The sequence below is a fragment of the Mya arenaria genome, chromosome 2 (genome assembly GCF_026914265.1).
Source record: "Mya arenaria isolate MELC-2E11 chromosome 2, ASM2691426v1".
In the NCBI taxonomy this organism is placed as follows: Eukaryota; Metazoa; Mollusca; class Bivalvia; order Myida; family Myidae; genus Mya; species Mya arenaria.
In genome coordinates, this window is record NC_069123.1 from 18,787,934 (window position 1) to 18,801,883 (window position 13,950).

A 13,950-nucleotide genomic window follows, 5' to 3' on the forward strand; every position below is an offset into this window, starting at 1 on the left:
CATTAATTAAATGTAGTGTTTAAAAGTTGTATTTATTGATCTCAGTTTAAATTGATTGCCAGTGAAGTGTTTTATTGCAAACATAATTAAGATTCCCAAGAATTAAGTCATAAAGTTTAACTGCTAAATAAGATTACTACGCGATCTATTTGCAGCGGAATTAAACGTACCACTTTTTGAGTATGTTAACCGTCCAAATACATCCGAGGTTGTTTTCGATAAAATGGCCGAGGAGTTCCGAATGCAACAGAATGTTGTAGAAGCCGTGGAATCAGCATTGTCACATATTAAACAACTATATGTTACACAGTATACGGTTAGATTTAAACAAAGTTTTACACCAGCTCGTTCTTTGTAACATTCATGTTGTGGAGAAGGGCAGGTTGAAGTGTTTCCGGGTACATTTACACGAGAGGATGCTGAGGAAGGCGGCCCGGAAGGTGGCGCTGCGGACTCCGTACACAAGCCAGTTGATACAGCAGTTGATCACACCGAGGCTGGAGATCCAACTCTTGGCAAGCATCAGCCTGTGGTTGTGCGGGCCTCCCGGGATGAACGAGATGATACAGTACGGGCCCCAGAAAATGATGAACAGTCCTGAGATGATCACCATGTTGCGTGTATGGCGAATCTCGCGCCGGATTCTTTGATGGTCTGTACTTGACTCCACGGTTTTAAAACGCGTGATCGTGTGCCTTGCTATTCGCACTACTATAACGAAAAATACTGTACTTCCAACTAGCGCTGTCAGCATTATTGCGTTAAATGTAATTGTGAAGCCAGATGGAAGGATTTCATTTGTTCTACAGTCAAAGGAATTTTCTTCCACTTCTGGTAACGTGGTATAGAGTGGAGAAAATCCGAACAGACCCATAGATAACCAGGTGCAAGCCATGAGAATGTACAGCCGGTGTTTGGTAAACCTCTTACCGTGCTGAAACGGGTACACGATGGCATGGAAACGCTCCAGGGATAACACAAAAAGGTTGACGACGGACATCCCTACATATGTGAACATGAAACACACGTGCCAGTAGCAGAACTCAACCGACTGGGAGAACCTAGCTGAACTGAGGCTTAAAAGGTCCATTGGCAGAGCGATTAATCCGACCAGTAAGTCTGCCAGAGCTAAGTTACCCACCAGGATGTATGCCTTCACTCGCCGTAACCGACTAAATCGCACAAGAGATATAAGAATGAGTAAGTTCCCTATCACAGTTGGCAAAATAAGTATTGCGGACACAATGAGGAAGTACAGATTATAAGCCCGTACTAGGTTCCCGCTGTGGTGTAAATACCCGCCATGCGAAATTTCGCTAGAAATGTTTTCGCTAGAAATAATTGACTTTGTTTTGCTAGAAATATTGTAATATTTCCATTTGTGCATATCCCAATCAATTTCACTCGCGTTCATCGTAATTCACGACTGTATATTGTGATGGTAGGTCCCGTATGAACACTTTTTAGAAAGTTGTCTATTTATTAATTATATGTTTTATTCAATTCTACATGTATGATATATTTATTACATTCACAATCCTTGTTCCTTTTATTGTGTATAGTCAGCGAACATTCCAAGTTACTGACAGGCTACTTGCCATTAAAAAGGTCCTTCCTAATGTGAACATCAGTGTAAATGTTTCACCGATGTAAAGCATTTAGCCGCAGTGAGGACATTAATAAAGTAGTGACTCACCTGGCCTGGAACAACGATAAATGCCATCTAAAACGTAAACGAGGAAAGAGAAGAAAGAGCGGTCAGAGATATATCCATATTGTTAGTTCTGAATTACGAGCTTTATTTGTCAACTGAGTAAACGTTTACTTTATTTATAAGTAAAACTTTTAATTTAACATTTAATTGAAATCATTTATCTTACGATATTATGTGGTACGCTTGTCGATAAGATTTGCCGGAGTCATCCATAGTTTGGGCCGTGACGTAACACTTACTAATTTTACTAACCTTAGTAATGTACACATATGCGTTGCTTTAATTACCACGTACGTCTACTACTTATGCTGATGCTGGTGCTGCTGTTGCTGATGATGTTTCACTATAGTCCAACATAGTTTCGTACCAGCCCTTGTTTGCAAATTTTTGTCCATATGTTGCTTTACAGGCAGCATGTAGTCGATCCATTACCGATGTCAATATTGCCTCTCTGTGACAATAAATGCGCCTTTAGCTATAACAGGCATACATCACGACCTAAGATTATTTTTTATCCAGGTTAATGACTTAAGTCAATTTTTCGGTTTCCGCATCATCATCATCATCACCACCACCACCACCACCAGGAGCAGCACCAGTAGCATCTAAGAAACAAAGACGGATTTGTAAGCATTTTCCATTATTTATTTTTTTACATGCTTTACGTTGATTTATAGATATTTATCAGTGAATAAAAATAATATTTCACTTTTTCAAACAGTGAAATAAGATTTTGATATTTTTTACTGTTTTAAAATTTTAGCGCATAATGCTGGGACACAATTTCAACGACGTCATTTCCAGAATGACGTTACGTTGGGGCGTTTTTTTTCTGAAAAGCTCCAAAAAAAATGTTTCTTTCAGTGTAAGATCGCAATTTATTTTACCTCGTGAACGCCACTCGTAAAATATAGTTTTTGGTGCTCACTCGGTCAATTTAATATATAACGATCTTACACTGAAACAAACAAGTATCCTGTATTTAATACACAGAACACATATTGCCAACTTTGTTTCTCTTTCTTCAGCGAATCGCCAAGAATGTACGAAACAAAGTAGAAGGAAATAAAACTACTAATGCAGATATAATTTTTAGAAATGAAATGAAAAAAAAAATGTTATTGACTGCATGCGACATTATGTGTGTTAAGCTTCAAATCATATAAGAATTTATTTCCCCCCACCCAAGATAAGTAGCGATTGGATTGCGGAGCCCCTACACTCTTCAATTTTTACTTTCTGTTTATTTTACTTTCTGTTTCAATATAGGAGAAAAAAGTTATAAAATACGCCTAAATGCATCATTTCGGAGAACCCCCAACCCCCCTGCCAATACTTTAAACCAAATAAATTTCGAGTTTAATGGAGGGACTCAAGTCAAAAGGTATCGCCCCCTGTAACGTCGAATCATAGATCCGCCCCTGAGTATCCAAATATTTAACCTTCAGGAGGTCCTTGTCTTGCCCACGAGCAAAGCCGAAAAAGTACCCTTATGTAATTTTTTTTAAATTAATTTACATTAAAATTATCTTCTTTTTTAATTGATGTGAGAGAAAAAGCATCTGCCATAGGCCCTCGTGTTATATCGGTTCATCCAAACCCTTACGCAGAGTGTTTCCGATGAACCTATAACTCATTTAATATGGTGTAGTAAAAGAAAAGTTATCTTTGTTTTAAGCCTTCATTTTAAGCAAAATGTTGCCTTCCGACGTAGCATATAAAACGAAATTTATCACGTGGTATACACACACTGCTCATAGTAAAACACGTGTTGACAAAACACAACATATATATTTCAACGTCTTATAAAGACGTAAAAAAAAAAAAAAAAAAAAAAAAAAAAACAGCAACAAAAAAAACACAAGAGCTGTCACAGTATTTGACAAATGCCCCCGAATGTGACATTGACCTACGAACAAGGTCAGTACATCAAAAGTTGATCTTGCCTCTACGTGTCAAATACATATGGCAAGTTATTTTAAATTGCCTCTGAACATAAAAAACCCACCCATACTTGACAATCTACACTGTTATGTCCTTATATGTCCTTATGTTCAGAATTTCCTTGTGAATAAACACTTAGTGTATCTTTCACCATAGAGGCAGGGACATGGGTCTTGCACACGACACGTCGTCTTCGTATGTGGAACACATGTAGCAAGTGATTTTAAAATCTGTCCATACAAGGGAAAGTAACAGCCCTGACACGACAACCTATACTCTATGTCCTTATATGCAGCACTCCATTGTGAATAAAACACTAAGTGTGACCTTGACCTTTGAGGTAGGGACACGGGCCTTGCACGCGACACGTCGTCTTGGTATGTGGAACACATGTAGCAAGTTATTTTAAAATCTGTCCATACAAGGGAAGGTTACAGCCCGGACACGACAACCTATACTCTATGTCCTTATATGCAGCACTCCATTGTGAATAAACACTATGTGTGACCTTGACCTTTGAGGCAGGGACACGGGTCTTGCACGCGACACGTCGTCTTGGTATGTGGAACACATGTGGCAAGTTATTTTAAAATCTGTCAATACAAGAGAAAGTTACAGCCCGGACACGACAACCTATACTCTATGTCCTTATATGCAGCACTCCATTGTGAATAAACACTAAGTGTGACCTTGACCTTTGAGGTAGGGACACGGGTCTTGCAGGCGACACGTCGTCTTGGTATGTGGAACACATGTCGCAAGTTATTTTAAAATCTGTCCATACAAGGGAAAGTTACAGAGCCGGACGGACGGACGGACGGTGCGATTTTAATATGCCCACCTTCGGGGGCATAAAAACACCAACAACAACAAACAAACAAACAAAAAACAACTGGGTATAGTACACAACCTCTGTTTATTGATCTTAATCTACTTGCCTTGATCCCTCTTATCAGATATCCAATCAGAGTATCCTGCTGTGCAGTTTTAGAAGTTTTATTATAGAAATGGACCCTAAATGGCCCTGAGCCAATAAACGAATACACAGGAAAATGGCCCCTACTGTGACACCAGTGCAATTAGCAGGAGATGCACAGCAGGGGATTATCATGCCAAACATTCCTTAATCTAGGCCTTTAAAGGCTTAGTTTAAGCCTTCTATAAGTGACCCCCCCCAAAAAAAAATAATAAAAAAAAATTTGTACACAACCTCTGTTAATTGATCTTAATCTTATTGCCCAATTGTTTTATCAGATCTCCAATCTGAGTATCCTGCTGTGCAGTTTGGGATGTTTCATTGAAAAATGGAACCTAAATGGCCCTGAGCCAATAAACGAATACACGGGAAATTGGCCCCTACTGTGACACCAGTGCAACTAGCAGGAGATGCACAGCAGGTGATTATCATGCCAAACATTCCTTAAACTAGGCCTTTAACATAATCTGCTGTGACATCCTTGACTAGACTGTGTTCTGCAGATAATGGGCCACAAGTCTGACACGACAACTTCATCTGCAGTCGGTTATCGGGCCCGGGCTATTGGTTCTGTATTAATTTTTTGACTATATGCGCATGCGCGCAGATAGTCTTAAGACCACAAACTCCAAAGAACTACTTCTTTTCATGTCGTTTTAACTCATTTTTTGTCTCAATGCGCTCTATGTTTAGCAGAATGACGTCGAAACCATACAAATGGATTGGTCGTGTTGCAGTCCGAGTATGAGTTTTTGCTTGTTCGGCTATTTCCGCGCTGTAATTATGTATCCCGGCGTTTTATTTTTATCAGAATATAACTTTTTTAGATCGTTATATTTATCAGATTAATGAGGGTCAAGATAATCGAGGCTCTGGTAGGAAGATAACATACAGTATTGATACTCACTCTAGTTTAGCCCATGATCTTTCAGAAATTATTACCGACCACAAGTGTCCCATCGCCTGCAGGATTTGTTATTTAAACCTGACGTGACCCTGAAGCACGCTTATTTGTAATGGAGATTTTTTATTTGACTTTTATGAGATGTTTTCATTTTTGCATTAAAGCTTCGTTCAGGTGTATTCTTGGCATAGTTTTAGACATTAGGCTTTCAATTTATATAAGAACACATGCCCTGATACGACAGTGAGTCATGCATACGTTTGATGAAGCAAAGTAGTTCGGATTAAACCTGTAAACATCAAAAGAGTACGAAGCATTCATAACAGCACTAGTACTGTTTCTACACAGGTACTAACATTAAACATTAATAACATTAAATTTATCAATAAACTTTAAAAAGCACAATCCTATTCTCATTCATAAAAACAGACTAGTTCCGATAATCTAAAAATAGTTTCAACTTCATTAACTGACCTATATTCTAAACATAGTTTCTGCATACATTAACTGCGCATACATTAACTGACCACATGTTCGTCCTCACCGCGGGAAAACGACCATCTGATAAGCTCTGCATTTTAAAAGGTATTATTGCTAAAGTTGCTCGTAAAAATAAAATCATTTTCCTTAATGCTAGGTTTACATCTGGCCACGATCTCCCCGATTAGCCAGAGGCTAAAAAAAATCGGGGAGCTCTACGATTAAATGGTCTACTCCACGTTCTGTTACGCTTCCTTACGAAATCAGCACGTTTTGTTGCGCTCTGCTGCGCTTTGCTACGATCGAGCCCACGATTTGCATCACGTTCTGTTACGCTTTGTTGCGATCAACACGATTGGCTTCCACGCTCCACCACGTTCCGTTACGTCCTGTTAAGATCTCCCACGACAAAGCCGCTTTGTTGCGATCTCCTGCGATTTGACCTACGATTTGAGACAAATGACCACGTTTTACGTCACGATTTGATATTTAAGCAAGAAATAATTCACTTTAGGCTTATTATTCGAAACAATGAACCAGCTGGATATAGACGATCCTGAATTGGCTGTTTTAATTTACGCATATATTGTTGAACGAAAGAAAAGGTCACAGCATACACGTGATATAAATATCGGATTAGAAGTCAGAAGAAGAAATAGAAAGCCTAGGTCATGCTGGGTTAAGCCATGGTTAAGTGTTGAAAGTAGGCTTCAATATGGACATTACACACAACTATTAAACGCCGAACTCCGGTGTCGGGATGTCGGAGCATCTTCAATTTCTTCCGGTTGTGGAGGTGGGGGAGGGGGTGGTGGCGGATGAACATCAACCACAACAGTTCTTGAAGTTTTGGAACCTTTTCGTTTCGCTGGCATGATTAAACGATAGAGTACCAGTAGATAAAGCTGTTATGTATATGCAGCTTGCGTGGAAATCGTGGCTACCGTGAGGAAACGTGTTGGAGCGTGTCAGAGCGTATCAGAACGTGAACGACAATCGGGGATACCGTAGGAGAGCGTGACGCAACGTGGAGCAATAAATGGTAGAAAAGTGTATATCGTAACAGATCGTGGTAGATCGTAGCAGAGCGTGGAGCTATCGTGAGACGTCGCAGCGAAGCGGGATGAAAAAAATGTGTCCACGCTGGTCCCGGTCTGTTGCGATTCTACTCCACGTTCTGTTACGCTTCGTTACGTTCCGTTACGTTTTGTTACGAAGGCCACGCTCTGTCACGATTAGAAAATGAATCGGGGCAATCGTGGTGAAATTTAAGTTTGAATTAAAATCTGTCCCGATGCCCACGATGTCAACGATTCAACCACGTTCCGTTACGCTCCCCCACGATCACCCCGATTCGACTCCACGCTCTGTTACGTTCGCCACGATGCTCTGGAATCGGGGACATCGTGGTAATCGTGGCCTAATGTAAACCTAGCATAAAGAATTAAAACGTGTAAGTTCATACAATTTGTCTAACGTATGCTATCTAATCAAAGCACCGAAAAACCTTTAGACGCGATTGAAAAGAGCATTTACTGTAACTTCAAATACATGGGGATACGTCGACTGAATTGATATAAAGCTGTGCATTTTGAATGGAACTATTGCTGAAGTTTTTTGTAAAAAAATGATTTTCCCTAAACAAAACGTGTATGTTAATAAAAGGAAATGATATATATATATATATATATATATATATATATATATATATATATATATATATATATATATATATATATATATATATATATATACGTTTTGTTTAGGGAAAATCATTTAAATATATATATTTAATGTATTGTATTTTCCTATCGTATGATATATAATCAAAGCAACGAAAAACGAGAAACGATTGAAATGGGACATGCGATGTAACACTAAATACATGGGGATGGGGGATTGCGACGATTGTTCAAAGTGACATTTACAAAAACAAAATGAAACAAGACGCCATAAAGATATAGATATGTTTGTTTCTTCGCCCACATTTTTCACTTTTATTTATGTGCTCTTCACCCATTACCATAGTTCAAATAAAATTTGCAACTCTCACATATTTGCCCGCAGATAGTCTTTTCTTTTATTTATTTGAAGGCTTATAATCTTGGGTTCTGCAGGCCATTAACATTCAAAGGGATATTGACCAGTCATTTTTGTATTTACACACTTCATGAAGGTAACATTTTCTTTATCAAAAATGATAATACCAATATGTAAAATAGCAGTATTTACACAATTAATTAACAAAATGATTAATTTCTTACTAATAGTAAATGTGAAATCATTCTATAAAGTGAGTGAGCATTATTTGGTTAACGTTTGTTAACAAAGGGAAATTTAAGTTTTCCAAAAAAAGGCATTGCCACAGTGTGGAACTTATTTCATGCGAATGGCTAAATATATATTATGAATGCAGGTCCTGGAAAAAACATAAACATACCTGACTTTTTAATATATAAACAACGTTGTTATTTCAGAACGGAAATGGATGCATTTAGACAGGAACTGACTGGTAACCTATGAACACATTGACGTTCAATTTTACTGTGAAGATAAATGGAGTATCTTCACACGTAATAGAGCATGGTTCAAGTAGGAAGACGTGGGGTGGGTGCTTGCTAACATGACCGCCATGGTCCTTACATGCTGATACAAGAAAGACCATTTATGCAAAACATCAAAGGGCGCCGTTTAATAGTTTATGCATTTGTGAAATGTTTAAAAACAATGAATAGTCAACAAGCATATGATGATGCAAACAAACTAAGGGAAAACTGTTCTGTTCAGGGTGTAAGACGCACTACCCAATGTTTTAATCTCTAATCAAAACCTTTTACTGCATTGAGAAGTGTTTATTAGCTCTCAAATGCAATCGCGTCCTGGACCTTAATACAAGCTGATTGTTATTTATGGTCTTGATATCGACTAACTATGGTCATTTGTGTCGACTCATTTCAAAGAGCCCTTCTTGTAAGTGAACAGTTATGGTGCAGAATCAAAATATAGTTGTATGACCTTTCGCCTGTAATTACGAATTTGAATGTAGTTAGTAGTAACATGTGGTATGCATTTGTTGTTCTGGTTAAAAGAATGAACACGTGTTTATTTATGAAAAGTAGAGATGTCACAGGAGTAACGAATACCCCCAGAATGCCGCCTGGAAACAGGAATGGGAAACTATTTCTTTGAAGAAAGGCCATAAATTCGAGGTTATTGTACACTGCACTTTCACTCATAATGATTGTCCAAAGTATGTTGTATAATTAAAATCCATCATAGTAATTTAGAAGTGACGCTGCGAACAATAAAAAGTAACGAAGGCAATAACTCTGTGATAGCTGGGACCAATAACCTTACTCCCACGTGATAGTTACTGTTTAATGAAAATACAATATAAACTTCTGTCAATAATGGAAGCTACTGGGGAAAGGAAGAAAGAAAATGTGCTTCTGGATGGAATCAAACCACTGCCTTGATCTTGTAGTTCTGTGCTTAACAACATAGAAGCTATTTAATTAAAATTGAAGAGTTTCCAGTAGAGATTTCCATAAGGGGTGTGCTACCTTAACATACATGATACGATTATGGTGCTTGTGCACTGCACTTACTCTCATTAACATCTATCTATGTACTTAATTTTATTTCAATCACATCAGTAGTTTTAAAGCTGCATTCTCACAGATTTAAAGTTTTGACAACTTTTTTTTTTTTTGTCTTGGAACGAGCCATTTTTTGCGAATATCCATGGAAACCAGTTGTATAAGACTGCTGACAAAAAATAGATCGCAGATTTTTATATTTATGTTCAAAAATTGATTGTTTTATACATTTTTCTTAGACCGTTTAAGCCATAAAACATTACTTTTCGAACGGAAATATGAAAATCTACGATCTGATTTTTGTCAGCAATCTTCTACCACTGGTTTGCAGATAATTACGCCCAAATTTGCTCTTTCCAAGATAAAAAATAAAAACAGTTGTAAAAATGGTAAATCTGTGAGAGTGCAGATTTAATTATGGCACATTTGTAGTCCCGTGCTTAACAAGATATGACCACTGTCACTGGCATGCTGGAATGGCACAATGCTTCATAACACGTGCTTGCTGATATGACCACTGTCACTGCCTTGCTGGCATGCTGGAATGGCACAATGCTTCATAACACGTGCTTGCTGATATGACCACTGCCACTGCCTTGCTGGCATGCTGGAATGGCACAATGCTTCATAACACGTGCTTGCTGATATGACCACTGCCACTGCCTTGCTGGCATGTTGGAATGGCACAATGCTTCATACACGTGCTTGCTGATATGACCACTGCCACTGCCTTGCTGGCATGCTGGAATGGCACAATGCTTCATACACGTGCTTGCTGATATGACCACTGCCTCTGCCTTGCTGGCATGCTGGAATGGCACAATGCTTCATAACACGTGCTTGCTGATATGACCACTGCCTCTGCCTTGCTGGCATGCTGGAATGGCACAATGCTTCATAACACGTGCTTGCTGATATGACCACTGCCTCTGCCTTGCTGGCATGCTGGAATGGCACAATGCTTCATAACACGTGCTTGCTGATATGACCACTGCCACTGCCTTGCTGGCATGCTGGAATGGCACAATGCTTCATAACACGTGCTTGCTGATATGACCACTGCCTCTGCCTTGCTGGTATGCTGGAATGGCACAATGCTTCATAACACGTGCTTGCTGATATGACCACTGCCTCTGCCTTGCTGGCATGCTGGAATGGCACAATGCTTCATAACACGTGCTTGCTGATATGACCACTGCCACTGCCTTGCTGGCATGCTGGAATGGCACAATGCTTCATAACACGTGCTTGCTGATATGACCACTGCCTCTGCCTTGCTGGCATGCTGGAATGGCACAATGCTTCATAACACGTGCTTGCTGATATGACCACTGCCACTGCCTTGCTGGCATGCTGGAATAGCACAATGCTTCATAACACGTGCTTGCTGATATGACCACTGCCTCTGCCTTGCTGGCATGCTGGAATGGCACAATGCTTCATAACACGTGCTTGCTGATATGACCACTGCCATTGCCTTGCTGTCATGCTGGAATAGCACAATGCTTCATAACACATGCTTGGTCACTGGGCTTACATCGTTATCATTTTTTGGAAACACGGCCAACAGGTTTCAGAGGGTGAAAGAAGTGTTTTACAGGGATTGCATGAAAAGTAGATACAGACGATATTTTGAACCGTAATACATTTTCAAAGTTTAGATATCGCATAAATATGGTATGAATGCATGTTCATGTATGTAATGTAAGCAAATTGACAAATGGGATAGGACTGTGGAATAATCTTGATAGAATGTCAGCTGGAAAAACAACAACACATTTTTTTGTGCCACATTGTATTAAAACAAATAAAGACTTAAATATCATTGTTATCACAGAGTTATTTTAACACGTTAAGGCAATGTTACCCTACCAGTGGCATAATAGCCCTAGATAAGAAAACACATAACACAAAATAAATAAATATTAAATATCTTGTTCGTTTAATTTGATATGACACAAGTTTTGTGACGTTGTAAAATTTAAATTATTTCTTGAGTTAAAGACGAACTACAAAGCAAGAAAAATGTCATGATACTGACCACAATGCCAAGATTTTAACGGCTATATAGAATAAATAATAAAACCAGCTCAACGACAAATCATGCAGATATATCCTATCTGGATAATCATGAAAACATCATTACCAATTATTTTTTTATATTACGCGACGCCGTTTAAAGGTGCACTCTCACAGATTTACCATTTTTATTACTCTTTTTATTTTTTATCTTGGAAAGAGCAAATGTTTGCGTAAATATCTGCAAACCAATGATATAAGATTGCAGACAAAAAATCAGATCGTAGATTTTCATATTTCCGTTCGAAAATTAATGTTTTATGGCTTAAACCGTTTAAGAAAAAATCATAAAACATCAATTTTTGAACCTGCGATCAAATATTTTGTCAGCAGTCTTATATAACTGGTTTCCATGGACTTTCGCAAATCATTTAATCTGTGAGAGTGCAGCTTTAATAGCCGTCTGTCAATTATTTTCTCTCAAATAAGTGTCTTTGACTTGATCAGTCTGAATGCCCTAGTCACGAATATCCACAGTCCAAAAGCTGTAAGTGACATAATCACTCCCACCCAGGAAAGTGGTATTGCCCAGCCAATGGAAACGATCCGGGCTGCGCATGCCGGATCCGGAAGTTCACTCAAATCATTCAGGTCGATCTCAAAATTGTAACACTGGTACATCTCATAGTACATCTTTGTGTGGAAAATAGTCAGTCCAAATATTGAAAACAATCCTGAAAAAATAATTTCACAATTGAATGTTAGTGTTATCGTGTAAATTAAATAAACTGTTAGTAACCACAAGGTTGCTGGTCCCAAATACGACCTTTGGTTAAATACATGTGACATTTTGTTCCTATGTTACGCCATATAGAATTAGTATTTCAATGCATAGAGATAGTTTATTATGTACAATACATCTTTCAAATGTTACCTGTATATCACATGGGGTTAAGTGACATTTGAGTAGTAACTACATGTAACTGAGTTAGTACACAATATTATACTGGACATGTACATGCAATTATACTGAAGATATACAAAGTCAACTCTTGGGCGAACCTCATATGTACTAAATATTACACTGGACAAGCAAAGGCAACTACACTACGTTCAAAGGCAACTGCATTACATATCGTGCACAAAGGCAACTCTAGATAGAACACCGTTTGAACACATTATTATACTGGACGGGCAATAGGTAACTCTAGATGGAACACCGTTTGAACACATTATTATACTAGACGGGCAATAGGCAACTCTAGATAGAACACCGTTTGTACACATTAATGTACTGGACGGGCAATAGGTAACTCTAGATGGAACACCGTTTGTACACATTATTGTACTGGACGTGCCAAGGCAACTCTAGATGGAACACCGTTTGTACACATTGTTTTACTGGACGTGCCAAGGCAACTCTAGATGGAACACCGTTTGTACACATTATTATACTGGACGTGCCAAGGCAACTCTAGATGGCACACCGTTCGTACACATTATTATACTGGACGTGCAAAGGCAACTCTAGATGGCACACCGTTTGTACACATTATTATACTGGACGTGCCAAGGCAACTCTAGATGGAACACCGTTTGTACACATTATTGTACTGGACGTGCCAAGGCAACTCTAGATGGAACACCGTTTGTACACATTATCATACTGGACGTGCTAAGGCAACTCTAGACGGAACACCGTTTGTACACATTATTGTACTGAACGTGCCAAGGCAACTCTAGATGGAACACCGTTTGTACACATTAATGAACTGGACGTGCAAAGGCAACTCTAGATGGAACACCGTTTGTACACATTAATGAACTGGACGTGCAAAGACAACTCTAGATGGAACACCGTTTGTACACATTATTATACTGGACGTGCAAAGGCAACTCTAGATGGAACACCGTTTGTACACATTATTGTACTAGGCGTGCAAAGGCAACTCTAGATGGAACACAGTTTGTACACATTATTATACTGGACGTGCAAAGGCAACTCTAGACGGAACACCGTTTGTACACATTAATGAACTGGACGTGCAAAGGCAACTCTAGATGGAGCACAGTTTGTACACATTATTATACTGGACGTGCAAAGGCAAATCTAGACGAACACCGTTTGTATAGATTATTGTACTAAACGTGCAAAGGCAACTCTAGACGGAACACCGTTTGTACACATTAATGAACTGGACGTGCCAAGGCAACTCTAGATGGAACACCGTTTGTACACATTATTATACTGGACGTGCCAAGGCAACTCTAGATGGAACACCGTTTGTACACTTTAATGAACTGGACGTGCCAA

At 38.8% G+C, this 13,950-nt stretch overlaps 2 protein-coding genes across 2 annotated transcripts in view; both read right to left on the minus strand.

The window, feature by feature from the left end:
• Positions 1-361: 361 nt before the first annotated feature.
• Positions 362-1,414, minus strand: LOC128213632 (trace amine-associated receptor 13c-like). The gene has a single exon (XM_052919615.1). The coding sequence runs from the start codon at positions 1,412-1,414 to the stop codon at positions 362-364; it is 1,053 nt and encodes a 350-aa protein (XP_052775575.1).
• Positions 1,415-11,411: 9,997 nt separating this feature from the next.
• Positions 11,412-13,950, minus strand: part of LOC128220072 (uncharacterized) — a 38,471-nt gene continuing 35,932 nt past the window's right edge. The window contains exon 5 of the mRNA XM_052928328.1: positions 11,412-12,370. Coding sequence (XP_052784288.1) covers positions 12,117-12,370 — 254 coding nt within the window. The 3' untranslated portion in view covers positions 11,412-12,116. The remainder of the gene's footprint in view (positions 12,371-13,950) is intronic.

Bases quoted from the DNA above. Each gene is read 5' to 3' on its own strand.
- LOC128213632 (XM_052919615.1), bottom strand. From the start codon at position 1,414: ATGAACGCGAGTGAAATTGATTGGGATATGCACAAATGGAAATATTAC.